Below are 14,755 nucleotides of genomic sequence, written 5' to 3'. Positions count from 1 at the left end.
ATGGTTAATAAATTTGCGGTTATAAATATGATTAATTTTCGTGGTTATGAGAGTAGCCATTGGACCAAGAATTTACAGAAACATTTGGAACATTTCATTTCTGAGCACACATTTCCGTCTCTGTACCGGCCAAAAGGCTCATGAGCCCCACCATGCTAAAAATTGGAGAACCGGCCAAAGGGTTGGCCAAGAGCAACCAGTCTTATAACCCACCCCAAATAGATGCAACCTGACATCATGTTATTGCTGGATTTTTTTAGACGAAATTTTTTTCCTATAAATACCTAAGTCATTTCTACCACATTTCTCACATCATTTTCACCATTTCATACTATCTTACTTCATTTTATTTCAATTCTTTACCAATATTTCACATCCTTTTCATTATATAAAGATAAGAAATCCAGATGCTTATTAATTTAGCGACAAGTGGCACTCAAAATATGTCTAAACCCTTATTTTAATATGGTAGTTTAGTTCAATTAACCATATTAATTCAATTAAAATAATAAATTATTAAGGAAACTGAAAAATAGCCCCTTCGGTTGGAGATGGATTTTTTTGCCTAAAGACTATGTTTTGGTCTATAACTCTTTGACCTCCTCAGTTGGATATGATATAAAATATAGTATGACACTGTTCATTAGAAAATAATTTTTTGCAAGACTATAGAGCTAAACATGACCCTTTAGCCCTCCTGTGATGGCCTCAAATGCTTCACTAGCTGCTATGATGGGGGAGTTAAAGGTCTTTGCAGAGTATCATATGGGCAAATTCAAATGCTTCACCACCTGCTATGCTTCTTCAGTTGGGTCAGATGTCATCCTCCAAAAGAAGTTGCTTGTAGTTATAGCTACGAATTTTGGTCTATTAGAATCTGAAATATAAAAAATAAACTGGAGCGTGTAAAAATGGGTAGAAATCATTTCTCTACTTAATATTGCTAGAAAGAAGTGCAAAGTATTCGTCTGAAAGCATTTTATTAATTTCTCAAGTGGAGATCATAACTCAAGATTGCTAGAACGACAACTTCTTGAAGAAGTGCGACCTATTTTCTGCACAGATACACTTTTATACATTTTATTTAATACATTTTCCACCCTCAAGCCTTCTAATGTGAGACTTGAGTAGTTTTATTTTTTTTAGAAATAAGAACTTGGTTTAATTATGCTGGCTGGTAGTTCTTGGCCTTCTCCGCCTCACGCTTCCTCAACGATGATGAACTCGGCCTATCTCCGCCGGATCCAGAATACAGATCTACAACTTCAATCTGCAGAATACCCAAAAAATCAAGGCCTAAAAAAGAATATTTTTCAAAGAAATTGAAGTCTACATTTTTACGATTAGTATATCATAAAATGATAAGTTCACGGCAGCCAACTCAAACCTTAAGCTGCGGAAGGCCTTCCTCAGCTCTCTTCTTATTAACAGACAGTCCGCCGTCTAGCGTCTCCTTGCTGCCAGAAATCAAATCTACAAAATTAGCTAGGGAATAAATAACGCCTGCCAACAGTAAGACGGAGACCCGAAAATGCACATTATGCCGCCTTATAGACTTCAAGAGTGTAGCAAAGGCGAGCGTGATGAGGGTTGCATGTACATTTTTTTCGATAAACCGCTACTCGGGGACATTGTAACCGAATTGAAATGTTAACACAGATCAAAAGAAAAGGATGTGATCAATCTGCAACGAACCTGACAACAATTGCCTCCAGATTCTCATCAACTATTGCAGGGCCATAGGGATCCGTAATAGGTTGAACTTGCACTTCAAGCGACGGCGTGATAGACTGCAATTTTTGGCAAAAATTTGAGGACTAAGAGTGTCATTCCACGACATTAAACAAAACAAAAAACAAAATTTCTGAAAAAAATGAGAACAGATTAAAGACATGAAAGTAGTGAGTTTACTTTTATAGCTTTGTGAACTAAAGTTGAAAGGTTAATTACAATTACATTCCTTGAAATTCAACTCGAGCTTGTTTAACTCCTTCAAACTCAAATATTGCTAGTTGTTACCTTAACTCCGCTAAGATTCAACTCATCAACTCATGTCTCACTTTGTCCTTAATCTCAAAATCTATACATAAATTTTTCTTAACAAGGGGGTCAGATCGGTGCCACGTAAACAGTTTTGACAAACTTTAACGGCATAGCACAACTGAGCCACAAATTGAGTTTTAAGATGTTAAGTAAAAAGATTTGATGTTTTTAAGAGGTTAAGTAATGCTTGAGTTGAATTTCAGATGTATTGTTGTAAATAAGCATTTTTCTTTGACTATATTCTCTAACTACATCAAATGTTTATATCTTCTCATTCAACACTTAATTTCTACTTAAATCAAACCCAAAATCTCTTTTGTAAGTACATGTACATTAAATCCAATATAAATATTAAAAAATTCCAAGTACATACCTTGAGGTAATTTTCAACATTATTCATCCTTTCCTCAACGGGTTGTATCAACTCAGCAAACTGCCAAAATTAAAAAATAAATAATGGATACATTAAACACACTGAAAACAAATTATGATTAAGATTGGAATTAAACTGTAAATACATGAAATCACAGAAAAACTGAAGGATGATTAATATAAACCTGTTTGTTGGCCAACATAGGTCCGTCGCAAATTCCAACCACAACTCGATCCCTAGCCAAGTCCGTCGCGGCCTGGTTCCATTCCACCACCACCATTATTTTTCATCATCTCAAAATTCACAAACCCAAAAAGTGAAAACACAAACTAAAACGGAGAAGAGACCTTGAGAAAATATCGATGGCCGTTGTGTAAGCGGTCGAAGGTGCCGCCAAGAACCACGGCTCCATATGTATTCGGCGGAGAGAGCTTGTAATTCGCTGTAACATCAGAAGTCGCCATCTTCACTGCAGCAGCTCCTCAAGATAACTTGCATGCAAAAACCTTTAAGGGGTCAGCAACACTTACACCACTACTTTCCTCACGTCTCACTTCGACTAGGTTCGAAGTTAAATAAAATACCTACGATAATATAGAGCCAGTTTCAAAACTGCGCATGTTTAAGCGAAATCACAAGCAGATAGAAGTGGAAAACTGAAAAAAAAAATTTCCAGAAGGATGCATGCATGATAACCAACCAATATAACGAGCAGTTGAGCCCATACTCATATATATATAAACACTGTCAAACAAACAAATTCACAAGATCTACAATCTTCAGAATAGTTATAAACAGCTTAGGAAGTGATTAAACGATTATGGTTATGATGTTTGCACGATGAAAGGGAGGAATAAGGACTTTCCTCGCTCCTTATTGAGGATTAGGAGAGAGCATCTTTCAACAACAAAAGGTTATCAAATGTGCAAACCAAGAAAACCCAAGAACAATTTCAAAAATACCATTTTACTAATACAGTTTTTTCCCTTGTGTATTTATAAAGGTGAAGTGTGGACTTAGAGTGCTAATACATTTTCAACAGTAAACATTTCCAATTCACAGTTGGAATGAATGTAAACATTGAATCATAAACAAAAAAATCACGGTAAAAATATACAATAGAACACGAAAAAAATACCTGGATCCCGAAGCTATAGCAAGACTCTAGGTTACCCTAAACCCTTATATGGGAGCAGAGTCGGCAACAAGTGGTGAGTGGGCAGATGATGTGTCACATGGCTAGAAATGCAGACATGATGAGATGACACATACCAAGTGGCAAAGTCTCAATTGGATTTGTATCGGTGTTCGGCCATGCATATCCCTTGAAGGCACACCATCTAGAATTGTGTAGGGTGAAAAATGGGTTATTTGAAACCTTGAGAAAAGGAAATAACAAAGACCAACAGAAAAAATTGTGACATCTCAAGTACCAATTAGACCTAGGTTCTGTTCAATCCTGCAAAATAAAAAATATATTATCTAAAAGGAGATTCCAACTTTGGAAATTTTCTACTAATAAAAAGAGAGAGTATACAGATTCAAAATATTAAACAGGTTGACTCAACCTCGCTGACCCGTTTAAAATCAGCCCATCAAAGATTCGGTCCGTTCTCAAGCTGGACCACTTAGTACTGAGACGACTTTATATAAATACAAGAGATTCTATTTATAAACACGAGTTCTAAATGTAAACAAAATCACTCTATAAATATCTAATTATAAATAATAATAAAATCAGGGTCTTACATAGCAAACGATATTAAATGCATTACCTTGTTTGGTAAGCACATTACAGAACCCCTGGCCTTGGATCCTTTGTTTATGCTCTTCCCGTGTCATGGGAGAACATATGGATATGGATATGGACATTGAGTTCTGAAACTTTTACGGAGACCCAAAAAAAAAAAAAAGCAGACATTTTATTGACATTTACTGCACTGAGGACTCAGTTAAAACCTTAGATATGTTCCTATTGATAAAACACCAGCAGTAAATCAAACAACACAATCTGCATTTGCAGATTTTTACATAAGAAACGGTCTAACTTTGAAGAGTGTATGCTGGGGGAATGTCCCGAAGTGATCCACATGCGTTGATAAGCCGAAATTGAAGGACGTTACCATTTCACTCATCTTCTTCGCTCTGCAACGAACAGCTCAATTGACTTATGGATTACTGCACGATCTCCAGTCTTCGAACGGGACAGATTGCACTTGCATAGTTTCACGTACACTTTTCGGTAAATAACAACTTATGATAGCGGTTGGTTCTTGGCCTTCTCCGCCTCAAGCTTCCTTAATGATGTTGAACTAAGCTTATCTCCACTAGATCCTTCGGACACTAGATCTACAACTTCAATCTGCACGAAACAGACTAAATTGAGGCCTAACCGCCACAAAGGTTTTCAAAGTAATAGAAAATAGTCTACTTTTAATATGTTAATGTCAGGAAGATATCGAATTTGCAGCAACCAACTACCTTAAGCTGTGAGAGACCTCGGTCAACTCTCTTCTTATTAACAGACAGTCCCCCCGGTAAAGTCTCCTTGCTGCCAGAAATTAAATCTACATAATTAGTGAAGAAATACCTCTATCAACATTTTAAGAGGGAGACTCGATATTTTAAACGTAAACCGAATCTTTCCAATTCAAAGCAGGCAGACAAGTTTTGAATTTTAAAGCGGGTGATGATCTACAATTCATGGTCACATGAATTTGTCCTTAAAACCTACCGACCTCAAGACTGAAGCAAAGACCAAAAGAAAAAGATGTAAATCTGCAACAAACCTGACAACAATTGCCTCTAAATTCTCATCGACTATTGAGGGACCATAGGGGTCCGTAATAGGTTCAACTTGCACTACCAGCCCCTGCTCGATAGACTGCAAATATTCGTAAGAAACTGAGAACTGAAATTATCATTATAGAACATAAGAGAACTACGCATTTTCTACGACACAACAACGGCGCAGGAAAACAACACAGAAATTATTGAATGCATTATCCTCCTGAGATAGCAGGGTTGATGGTCCATAAATACCGCCACGCAGTCTAATTTCTGTAACCTTTACCAAAATTGAAATACTAGCAAATGTCACCCTGAAAATTGAGATATAAAGAGATGAAAGCGGTACGGACATACATACGGTGGCCAAACACATGAACCTGTTCAAACCCACAACAACAGCTACAACAGAATGAGCTGCATTGCAACTTATTCTTAATTGTGTTGGATAAAATGTTAAAAAAACATAAAAATAGAACATTCCGATACTTTTTTTTATTAAGGATTGAGAAGAAAGTTTTTCCAAGTGAACTATAACACCGTATGTTCCTTTGAGTATTTGAAATCCTCCCTACTTTCCAAATTTTATGCTTCCGAAAGGTCATCAAACCATTTCTATCTCTTCTTGCAATACACACCAATTGAATCGCAATACAAACAAATTCATGGAGCATAATACCTTGATGTAATTCTCAACACTATTGCTCCTTTCCTCAATGGGTTGTATCAAATCAGCAAACTGCCATATTCGGAACATAAACCGCAACATTAACATCGAAATCTACCTTATCAAGACAATAGTTAAAATTTTAAAGCCTTTCGGGAAAATCAATGCTAACACCAACTAAACCACTTCGAATTAATCCACAAAATTCGTAAAATATGAATGAATGATGGATGAAAGCTAAGAACCTGCTTGTTAGTCAACATGGGTCCGTCGCAAATTCCGACCACAATCCGATCCCTTGCCAGCTCCGCCGCCGCCTGCTTCCATTTCCGTCAAACCATTAATCTTAAAATTCACATGCAAGAAGTATATATAAAGGAAAAGATGAAGAAACATACCTTGAGAAACAGGCGATGACCGTTGTGTAATCGGTCGAAGGTGCCGCCGAGAACGACGGCTCCGTATGTATTGGGCGGAGAGAGCTTGGAGCTCACCAGCGAATCCTCCAAAACCGCCATTTTTTACGCGCGACTCCGAACAGCAGAAGCAAAAGTCTCTCTTTCCGTATCTCTTATTTTTTAGGATCCTTTTTTTCAGAAAAGGCCTGAAAGCGTTGGTGTTTTTGGTTGTCGGCTAGGAACATAAAGAACCTGGACATCTTGCCTATGTATGTGCCGGGTCGGGTTTTCAAATTTTGGTTAGTAGGGCCAGTGTTCTTAGCTCCTTGAGCTGCTGGTGATTTTTATTTTTTAACAAACGATATTATCTACCTAAAGGGGAGAAAGTGAGTTTAGTCTTATAATAAGCTAACAATAATATGGTTCAAATTCGACTTTAGCTCGAATCTAAGACCTCTCACTTACAAGTAAAAAAAATATCACTAAACCATAGTATTAAGTAACAGCTACAGAAGAATTTGAATACAATAATTACAGAAACAGTTAATTGAAAACATGACCTCGGTAGCGCTCATTTATTGGCATCTATAGTGCCCCAACCTTACATCAATAAATCGGTAGCAAACGGTTGAATCATCATTCCAAATTTACTTCTAGTCTACTACGTAGACATGAGTTAAATTAGTTGTTTGTGCTAGTGCGCATGCCTCCTTGACCCAATCGGATCATTTTACTCGTAAATTGAGTAGATAATAATATCGGGTTGTAAAAAATATATCTACTACTCTAACAATGCAAGCATGAAGAACCGGTAAGATCTGCAAAGTTCAAAAGAAGCATTAGATATCTTTCATTCCAATAAGGACATTTGAGTTCTTTAAACAAGCTCTCTATTTCCCATCGGTAGCTAAACACAGTATGTTAGACTGTCCTTCCAGCCTAGCAGATCTTTGCTGTGAACTAATAGACTGCAAAATTATTGGCATTTGCTCCATTAGAACTGAACACATACCTTTATAACCTCGGACGTGTTCCTATAGACAACACACCAGCCGATGTTTAAATAGAATGACTTCTACACAACAATCTGCATTTGCAGGTTTACACAATCTGCATTTGCAGAGTTTACATCGTCTTGACTGTAGTTAAACAATCTTTCAAGAAACCTGTCGAGCTCTGAAGAGTATATGTCGGGGAAATTCCTGAAGTGATCCACATGAGGTGTTGTGCCGAAATTGAAGGACCGTACAATTCTACCCTTCCTCTTTTGCTCAGCCATGAACGCCTCAATTGACTGGTGTGGAACGACTTTATCAGCAGTACTGTATAGGTAAAGCTGTGGGCAATCAGGACTGTTTTCCGAAAGAATAGAAACTACCTTCGTTAACCTCCTGCACGAAAACAATACCAAAGTCAATCATCTACCTTTTAATTGCAAAGTTCTGCCCATTTTCTTGAAGATCAAGTTATATATCATCTATGATTTACAAGCACTTAAATCAAAAACAAGCATTGCTTACTTATCCACATCAGGAAACTTTAGAAGAACTGAAAACAGCTTCCCTAATATCAGTAAAACCACGGCTTCAACTAGTGGAGGCTTCTCTTCTTGCAGCTTTGACAAGCTTGCTGCATCTTCCGACTCATTTAATTCTCCAGCCTCAATTGCAGCGCTTGTTAAAGAGCTGCGTTTTTTCAAAATCGCAGCAGAAAATCCCGATGCCCACACCTGTTAAGGTTAGAGAAGGTTATCATTTGCACACAGCACCATAAATGCAAAGCACAACGATGCCCTTCTGAATCCGTAACATATAGCTCAAGTTGAACTCACATTGATGTATAACCATAAAACAAAAACAAATATATAAAACCAACATATTTGAAATATTTGGCGAATTAGATTCAAAAACATTCCTCAGATTACATTGCAGATTCAATCAAAATGCAGAGAAACCAAAGCGAATTTGCATTGCAGGGTGCTTTGTTGCATTCTAATAAGCAGTAAGTCATTTCAGATTCCAAAAAATAGGTAATCCAATCAAAAGCAGATCCTAAATTCAATCTAAGCAAACAAATCCATCCAATTAAACCATGTCAAAAAACAGTTCTTATGTTATTCGACAGCAATCAATTGATACTTAAAAATCCGATTAAACCATGTCAAAAAAACCTTAGGATTAAAAGGTTCAGCTGCTCCTGAATCAACCACACACCCTTTAATCTTCTCCCTCAGGTCTTGCCTCCTCTGCAGAATTTCAAGAATGGCACCATACCTGCAACAAACTAACTGCCATAAGCAACCTCTGAAAACCTGAAATTGGCAACCCATGAAAGCAGGAACACAAAGCAATCACATTCAAACAAAGAGTACCTACACAAACCAACCCGTATTGCTGAAAGTGTGAAAAAGCAAAGACCTTTCTCCGCCATCCTCCACCCACGAAGCCAGCTCCCAGGCCAAGTCTGAAACCCGATTTTCGACCCGGCGGCCCAAATCAAACCAGAGCACCTCTCTCGGAGCAACGACGAAGGTCACCGCGTGAATGCCTCTGGAGTTGTACCATTCCACGTACCTCTTCAGATGCTTCGTCTTGGCGCCGAGCCAGCCGAGCAACACCACTCTCACTTCACGGCTGTGGGTCCCGAAAGAACCCACATTTCCGTCAATGTCACCGTGGAACGCCCGATCCGAGGTGGAAACGTCGTCGTTTGAGGGTGAGAGAGAGTGGTTGAAGCTGCTGAACGGCGACTGGGAGGAGAGAGAAAGGGGGAGGGATTTGAAGGGGTTCGGATTGAAGCAGAACGAGGAGTGCGACTGCGCGAGCGAAAGAGAAAAGGGGGTTCTTTTGCCGACGCCGTTTGGAGCGAGAGTGTGAAATATAAGCGACGAATTTGCGGGCCGACGGAGTTTTGGGGAGAAAGCGAAGGTGGACGGCGTCGTTCTGGCAAAGAGCTGGCGATTGAGACTGAGAATTCTCGCCGGAGCTTCCATGGAGCAAATGAAAATTTTCGGTTGGAGCAGTTGGGTTGTAGACGAAGAGGAAGAGCGCACGACCGTGATCACCTAGAGATTATCAAACAAAACGACATCGTATATCCGAGGACGAGAAACGACAGACCGTATAATCATGCGGGATCTCCTCCCTCCACGACGCATAACATACACCAACCACAGAAAAGTCGAGAACTTTCCCATTTTACACCCAAAGATTTGAGAGGGTATTCACAGCCATTGCGATGTCGTCGTCCGTACTGCCTTCAGCGAGAACAGAGCTCTTCAACCCAATTCATGAAACCAGGTTCAATGGCCTCACAAGACCATTTAATTGCAACAGTAAGCTCATCCACTCTATCTTTGCATTTAATTTACTAAAGTTTCGATTTTACTGACGTGGGTTAGGCTAGTTGGCTAGTGAGCCCGCCTTGTGCGGCCAAGTTTTAACTTAGCGTAGATTAGAGTTGTTTAGAATTTCGGAAAATGAAAAGTTTCAAATTTCTTTTTCTGGGTACTGACTAGTGTGTGTTGCATTTACTTGGAAGGAAGCAAATGTGTGATGAACAGGAGGAGTTTTGCTTTCAGAGGAGTTGCAGCTGCAGGACTCTCAGTCATGGGTTCTTCGTTGACTGCTCAGCCAGTTCAAGGTTAATCTCTTTACTTACCATCTTAGTTCATAATCTCTTTGCAAATTTTCCTGCTTTTAGGCAAAAGGGTTTTGGATTATGTGGGATTTTATTTTATTTTACTCTGTAGGTGTTGAAAGACTGGAATTTAAGCCGGAGGGGTACAATTTTTGGACATGGAGGGGTCACAAAATCCATTATGTGGTACAAGGAGAAGGGCCTCCTGTTGTTCTTATTCATGGTTTTGGTGCTTCTGCGTTTCACTGGAGGTTTGCTACTTTGTGCCCATCGCCTTCTATTTTTCCCTTCAGTGTTTATGAGAGTTTACATTTACTTGCGTATGCATTGGCAATGGCATAGTTGTTCGCAAATTCCTATAAGCTCCGTGGCAGAGAAAATCTAAACTGAGAGTGAGAGGTTTTGAAATCTGATCAAGTGCGAAATTTCAAGAAACTGAGGCTGATTTCCTTTTTGTTTCTTTTGCTTTTGTGATTAAAACCCAGTTGTTGTCGGCATGCCTTGGTGGTTTTGGGTTTCTTTTAACCCTTCGATTTCAAGTTTCCTATGTGAACTTTTATATGAAGTAAACATTCATGCTTCTGGTGGCTGTAAGTTTAGCATACTTTTAAAGTTGGTAAGAGTTTTTTTTGCTCTCCGTGTTACAGGTACAATATTCCAGAGTTGGCTAAAAAATATAAGGTTTACGCTATAGACTTGCTGGGGTTCGGGTGGAGTGAGAAAGCACTTATTGATTATGATGCCATGGTTTGGAGAGATCAAGTGGAGGATTTCTTAAAAGAGATAGTGAAAGAACCGACAGTTTTAGTTGGAAACAGGTAATCTAAACTTTAATTAGTTACTTATGGAATCTGTAATATTTCATGTATAACATTACATAACTTAAGGTTTGTAAAATGTGGAAGATTGTGTTTTCTAAACATCAAACAGTGTTTCTACAGGCATAAACCTTGAGTTGAGGTCTTTTTAACTTTTTCAATTAAGAGGGATAATTTTCTTTGAGTTGATCATTGCAAACGGAAATTGTGTGTATCTCATGTTTTCTCTTCAGATGGCTTTTGAGATAATGACTATTTGACTCGCTGTAAATTTTCAGCCTCGGAGGTTTTACTGCTTTGGTTGCAGCAGCTGGGTTGCCTGAGCAAGTAGTTGGAGTTGCACTTCTGAATTCTGCGGGACAGTTTGGAAATCCTAATAGTGTAGCCAAGGAGTCTGAGGAGGAAACAGCCCTGCAGAAGTTCATCCTAAAGCCTCTGAAGGAAGTGTTCCAGCGAGTGGTACTTGGATTTCTGTTCTGGCAAGCAAAGCAACCAGCACGTGTTGAATCCGTCTTAAAGAGCGTAAGTTACTTTCTAAAGCTTCTCCGTGAAGTCTGAGTGTAAGGTCAACCTTGATATTCCAATCATTATACAATAGTCTCCCAAATTCGTAACAAAATCTTACTACGATATGTTTTAAATACTTAATTTTGCTGGCGCAGGTGTATAAAAACACTGCCAATGTGGATGACTATCTGGTGGAGTCCATAATAATGCCAGCCGCTGACCCAAACGCTGGAGAAGTGTATTACAGGTATGTGTAGATCTGTTCTATAATAAAGATCCCCTGAAAACGAGTGACGTAGATTAGTGATATCTTGAAGATTTGGTCATGAAAATTGATGTCTGATTCGTTAGTAAGTATGACGTTTCTTGATTGTTTTGTGCAGATTGATGACCCGGTTCATGACAAACCAGACCAAGTACACTCTGGACAGCGTCTTAAGCAAGATGTCTTGCCCACTGTTGTTGGTCTGGGGTGACTTGGATCCGTGGGTAGGTCCTGCCAAGGCTAACAGCATCAAAGCGTTTTATCCGAACACAACTTTGGTAAATCTGCAGGCCGGGCACTGTCCACACGATGAAGTTCCAGAGCTTGTCAATACGGCTTTATTAGATTGGTTATCAACTTCGCCACTCAAAGCCTCTCTCCAAACAGTCTGAACGAATAGAAATCTGTTCATGTTTGATATGAGGAGCATACTTGCAATACGAATGTACAATTGTAAATTCATTTATCAAATTACTACTTAATGTCAGCTTTCCTTCGTGTTCGTTTCTGAGCTTTTGAGTTCACAGAAGAATTTCTCCGTTGCATAAAAGAGTTTTGAAGCTTCTTTTGGTGGAAGAGGAAAACAATGAGAGAGTGATAAGTTCTGTGCATTGCTTGAGCTACAAGCAAGAAGCTTTTTAAACTGCTTAAAGAGTTCCAACGACTTCCATGTACCCATAAAACCCTACTTAATTCCTCAACAGAGTAAGAGAAACCAGAGAATACATTGACTTGTAGCTCAAGAAAATACATTGACTATAACACGACGTACATTTATTAACATTATATCTTAAAAGTATAAACTCGTCGTCCATTCATGCTATAACACATACATAACAGTGTTATTGTTCATTTAGTAGTAGACAAGGTGACAACTTGTTATGCAGACGAGACTCCTAAGGCTTCAGACGACGAGACGTGAACATAATAATATTGACAAATCACCACCTTGTTTGTCAAACTGTAATTTGTTTGCGACGTGTAATAAGATACCAGTGACATATTATCTGCTAATATGAATCCTATTTCCAAAGAATCCAAACGAACTTCCATTGCAGATGACAGCCTCTGGACATATGCCGATATAGCCGCCATGCCGATGCCGCGAAGTTATTCCATTCAAATTTCCCTATCCTTGTCGGTACGCTGTAACCTTCCAGTCCGATAAAACAGAGACAAGATAAAGACAAAAACATGAGCTTAGAAATTAAAGAAAGCAAGGTTTATTTGTCTCTCTGTTCTTATTACAGCTGTAAACTTTACACTCGGAGCATAACATCGACATAGTTAACATCATCAATGTCTTCTGTTCTTTGTAAGCATCGGATTTTCCTCCTCACTTCCTTCAGATACCCTTTTCCTTGTTCTTCTCATTGTCTCCTTCGTTACATTAAATTTATGTAATTCGCTTCTCGAATTTCTTCTCCTTCTAAATCAACCCTTTGATGCCTGCCTTGGTGTTCAATTGGGTTTTTTGTAAGCTCGTGGTGCTCAAATTAGCAGTCGTTTAGGGGGCTTCGCTGGTGATCCGCGCTGTTTTCCCTCTCGCTGATGCCTTACTGGCCAAGCCTGGCCACTTCATCTGAAAGTTAAGAAACCTTGCAAGAACTTGTAAGGAGTTGAGTCACTTTCTAACCATTACATCAACTTGGTTAGTTAAAAATGGAGAATAATTGGTCAAGGCCCAGTAGGAATTCTCTGACGCCGGTGAAGCAAGGAAGAGTGGATATGAGCCATCTTATGCCGAGACAGACATCCCAGATAGCCCTTGGCACGGCGGAAACAAATGGCCAAGTGGAGAATGGCAGTCTGAAGGGGCAAAACCTGAGTTGTATTTAGGAAGAACGATCAGCCCTTTGAAGCAGAGCAGGAGATCTTCGAGGCTTGAATACGACGGCCCTACTCCAAGAACTACCTCCGTGGTAAGTCCGGTTCGAAGAAGAACCAGCAGCAAGTCGCCCTACAAGCCTAGAAGAGATGACAGCAATGCTCGAACTTTGCCAATGGCGGGTTCTGATATTCATAGGAACATCAGCCCCTTGGGAAAGTCCGAGCGCAGGAGACACGTTTCACCTTTTCAAACAGACCGAGAAGAGCGCAATATGAACAACGATGGTGATGAGATTGTAGGCTCAAACAGAAACCAACAACATCAGCGAAGGAACAGCAGAAGATCAACAGCTGCTCCGCAGCATAGATCACCGAGAGAAACTAACCAGCAGAGGAATCGTTCGATCACGCCTACGAAAGGGGAGAGGACTCCATCCCCGTTATCCAAAAGCATGGCTCATCAGAAGCAAGGGCAAGTGAGCACGCCGTCTGTTGGCGAAATTAACGAAATGCTTGCCCATGCAAAGCTTGCTAGAACTTCTCCAAACTCGATGTTGAATAACAAAGCTGCTCCGGTTTACGAAAGCTCGGATTCTATTGCAGCAGGTGATATCTTCTTCTCTAGAGAGTGCGATGTCATGGCATTGCCTGGAAATCACTTACAAAATCCGAAAGTGGTTTCCTCTGCTGCCTCTCAACAGAGAAGTACCACTCGATCAAACAGTAACTTTGATCAGGATGTGAACGTCCACGGATTTTTGTCCCCGTATGGTCTGTCACAGACAACCACCACCACTTCCAGCTCTGCGGTGAGCAGGCAGAGCAGTGGGAAGCTGAGCATGGCTAGCAGCAAGACGAGTGATGCAAGCAGGACGACAACAGCTAGCATGAGGAAGTTCACGGACAACAGGAGGAAGAGCGAAAGTCAGGCGTGGTTTTCGTGTATGAGAAAGAGTTCTTGCAAGAACAAAAAATTATCACCTGAGCATAGCGCGTTCAATGAAGCTGCATTCATCGAGAAAGCGTACGTGGTGGAAAGTCTCAGGCAGTTATGGGCTGATAAGCATCGCCCTAGTTCGTTGAACGGATTCACTTGCCACAAACAAGAAGCTCAAGTTCTCAAGCAACTTGTGAGTAATTTTCTGATTAAGTATGCGCAGACAGAACTGATAACAAAGTTCCAGTTGAAAATAAAACTGCAAGACACTAAACAGACAATACAGCCGTTTATTGTATTGGCGTCCCTCCGGTTTTGTTTTTTGTTTTATAACAAGTTTCATTTGTGCGTATTTCACCCATTTTGATCGTTTGTTCTGCGTATTTTTTCTAGCTGCATACGCAAATACGTAACATCTGCAGGCCTTGTGCATGTTTGTTTTCGGTTTCCTTCATGCTTTCTTACTCATGCTCTGTTGAATATGTAGGTGA

The 14,755-nt window shown here is 39.7% G+C and overlaps 5 protein-coding genes across 7 annotated transcripts; 2 read left to right on the top strand and 3 right to left on the bottom strand.

Moving 5' to 3' along the window:
• Positions 1-954: 954 nt before the first annotated feature.
• LOC103960849 (phosphopantetheine adenylyltransferase) lies at positions 955-4,167 on the bottom strand. 2 transcript variants are annotated; one of them, XM_048589254.1, is made up of 7 exons: positions 3,555-4,167; positions 2,764-2,922; positions 2,601-2,672; positions 2,417-2,476; positions 1,696-1,790; positions 1,388-1,457; positions 955-1,270 (listed from the first exon to the last, which is right to left on the bottom strand). In XM_048589254.1, the coding sequence occupies exons 2-7, from the start codon at positions 2,878-2,880 to the stop codon at positions 1,166-1,168; spliced, it is 519 nt and encodes a 172-aa protein (XP_048445211.1). In that variant the 5' UTR covers positions 2,881-2,922; positions 3,555-4,167; the 3' UTR covers positions 955-1,165. The 2 variants fall into 2 exon arrangements, with proteins under 2 accessions (XP_048445211.1, XP_048445222.1); XM_048589265.1 differs by having other exon boundaries at positions 2,764-2,907.
• Positions 4,168-4,319: 152 nt separating this feature from the next.
• Positions 4,320-6,583, bottom strand: LOC103960850 (phosphopantetheine adenylyltransferase). 2 transcript variants are annotated; one of them, XM_009373345.3, is made up of 6 exons: positions 6,269-6,583; positions 6,116-6,187; positions 5,883-5,942; positions 5,206-5,288; positions 4,898-4,967; positions 4,320-4,778 (listed from the first exon to the last, which is right to left on the bottom strand). In XM_009373345.3, exons 1-6 carry the CDS (start codon positions 6,386-6,388, stop codon positions 4,671-4,673), a joined length of 513 nt encoding a protein of 170 aa, XP_009371620.2. In that variant the 5' UTR covers positions 6,389-6,583; the 3' UTR covers positions 4,320-4,670. The 2 variants fall into 2 exon arrangements, with proteins under 2 accessions (XP_009371620.2, XP_009371619.2); XM_009373344.3 differs by having other exon boundaries at positions 5,206-5,300; positions 6,269-6,572.
• Positions 6,584-7,094: 511 nt separating this feature from the next.
• Positions 7,095-9,406, bottom strand: LOC103960851 (transmembrane protein 53). The gene is made up of 4 exons (XM_048589218.1): positions 8,644-9,406; positions 8,439-8,541; positions 7,789-7,997; positions 7,095-7,659 (listed from the first exon to the last, which is right to left on the bottom strand). The coding sequence occupies exons 1-4, from the start codon at positions 9,258-9,260 to the stop codon at positions 7,344-7,346; spliced, it is 1,245 nt and encodes a 414-aa protein (XP_048445175.1). The 5' UTR covers positions 9,261-9,406; the 3' UTR covers positions 7,095-7,343.
• An 11-nt stretch (positions 9,407-9,417) lies between these two features.
• On the top strand, positions 9,418-11,999 carry LOC103960852 (pheophytinase, chloroplastic). The gene is made up of 7 exons (XM_009373347.3): positions 9,418-9,602; positions 9,809-9,910; positions 10,020-10,158; positions 10,555-10,725; positions 11,004-11,247; positions 11,388-11,479; positions 11,616-11,999. Exons 1-7 carry the CDS (start codon positions 9,506-9,508, stop codon positions 11,887-11,889), a joined length of 1,119 nt encoding a protein of 372 aa, XP_009371622.1. The 5' UTR covers positions 9,418-9,505; the 3' UTR covers positions 11,890-11,999.
• Positions 12,000-13,052: 1,053 nt separating this feature from the next.
• LOC125479639 (vitellogenin-1-like) lies at positions 13,053-14,702 on the top strand. Its single transcript, XM_048589207.1, has one exon. The coding sequence runs from the start codon at positions 13,501-13,503 to the stop codon at positions 14,629-14,631; it is 1,131 nt and encodes a 376-aa protein (XP_048445164.1). The 5' UTR covers positions 13,053-13,500; the 3' UTR covers positions 14,632-14,702.
• Positions 14,703-14,755: the final 53 nt, after the last annotated feature.

The sequence above is a fragment of a genome, unplaced genomic scaffold (genome assembly GCF_019419815.1).
Source record: "Pyrus x bretschneideri cultivar Hongxiangsu unplaced genomic scaffold, Pyrus_bretschneideri_v1 Contig1, whole genome shotgun sequence".
Taxonomy (NCBI): domain Eukaryota; kingdom Viridiplantae; phylum Streptophyta; class Magnoliopsida; order Rosales; family Rosaceae; genus Pyrus; species Pyrus x bretschneideri.
The sequence above is the reverse complement of the archived record's forward strand: the minus strand, read 5'-3'. Positions and strand labels throughout refer to the sequence as shown.

Coding starts and splice junctions, on each gene's coding strand:
- LOC125479639 (XM_048589207.1), top strand. CDS start 13,501: ATGGCGGGTTCTGATATTCATAGGAACATCAGCCCCTTGGGAAAGTCC.
- LOC103960849 (XM_048589254.1), bottom strand. CDS start 2,880: ATGGCGACTTCTGATGTTACAGCGAATTACAAGCTCTCTCCGCCGAAT. Junction 2,477..2,600: donor CTATGTTGGCCAACAAACAG/GTTTATATTAAT, acceptor TAATTTTGGCAG/TTTGCTGAGTTGATACAACC. Junction 1,791..2,416: donor ATGTTGAAAATTACCTCAAG/GTATGTACTTGG, acceptor CAAAAATTGCAG/TCTATCACGCCGTCGCTTGA.
- LOC103960850 (XM_009373344.3), bottom strand. CDS start 6,388: ATGGCGGTTTTGGAGGATTCGCTGGTGAGCTCCAAGCTCTCTCCGCCC. Junction 6,188..6,268: donor GTCATCGCCTGTTTCTCAAG/GTATGTTTCTTC, acceptor AAATGGAAGCAG/GCGGCGGCGGAGCTGGCAAG. Junction 5,943..6,115: donor CCATGTTGACTAACAAGCAG/GTTCTTAGCTTT, acceptor CGAATATGGCAG/TTTGCTGATTTGATACAACC.
- LOC103960851 (XM_048589218.1), bottom strand. CDS start 9,260: ATGGAAGCTCCGGCGAGAATTCTCAGTCTCAATCGCCAGCTCTTTGCC. Junction 7,998..8,438: donor CTGAACCTTTTAATCCTAAG/GTTTTTTTGACA, acceptor TAACCTTAACAG/GTGTGGGCATCGGGATTTTC. Junction 7,660..7,788: donor AAGTTTCCTGATGTGGATAA/GTAAGCAATGCT, acceptor GTTTTCGTGCAG/GAGGTTAACGAAGGTAGTTT.
- LOC103960852 (XM_009373347.3), top strand. CDS start 9,506: ATGTCGTCGTCCGTACTGCCTTCAGCGAGAACAGAGCTCTTCAACCCA. Junction 10,159..10,554: donor GCTTCTGCGTTTCACTGGAG/GTTTGCTACTTT, acceptor TCCGTGTTACAG/GTACAATATTCCAGAGTTGG. Junction 11,248..11,387: donor TTGAATCCGTCTTAAAGAGC/GTAAGTTACTTT, acceptor TTGCTGGCGCAG/GTGTATAAAAACACTGCCAA.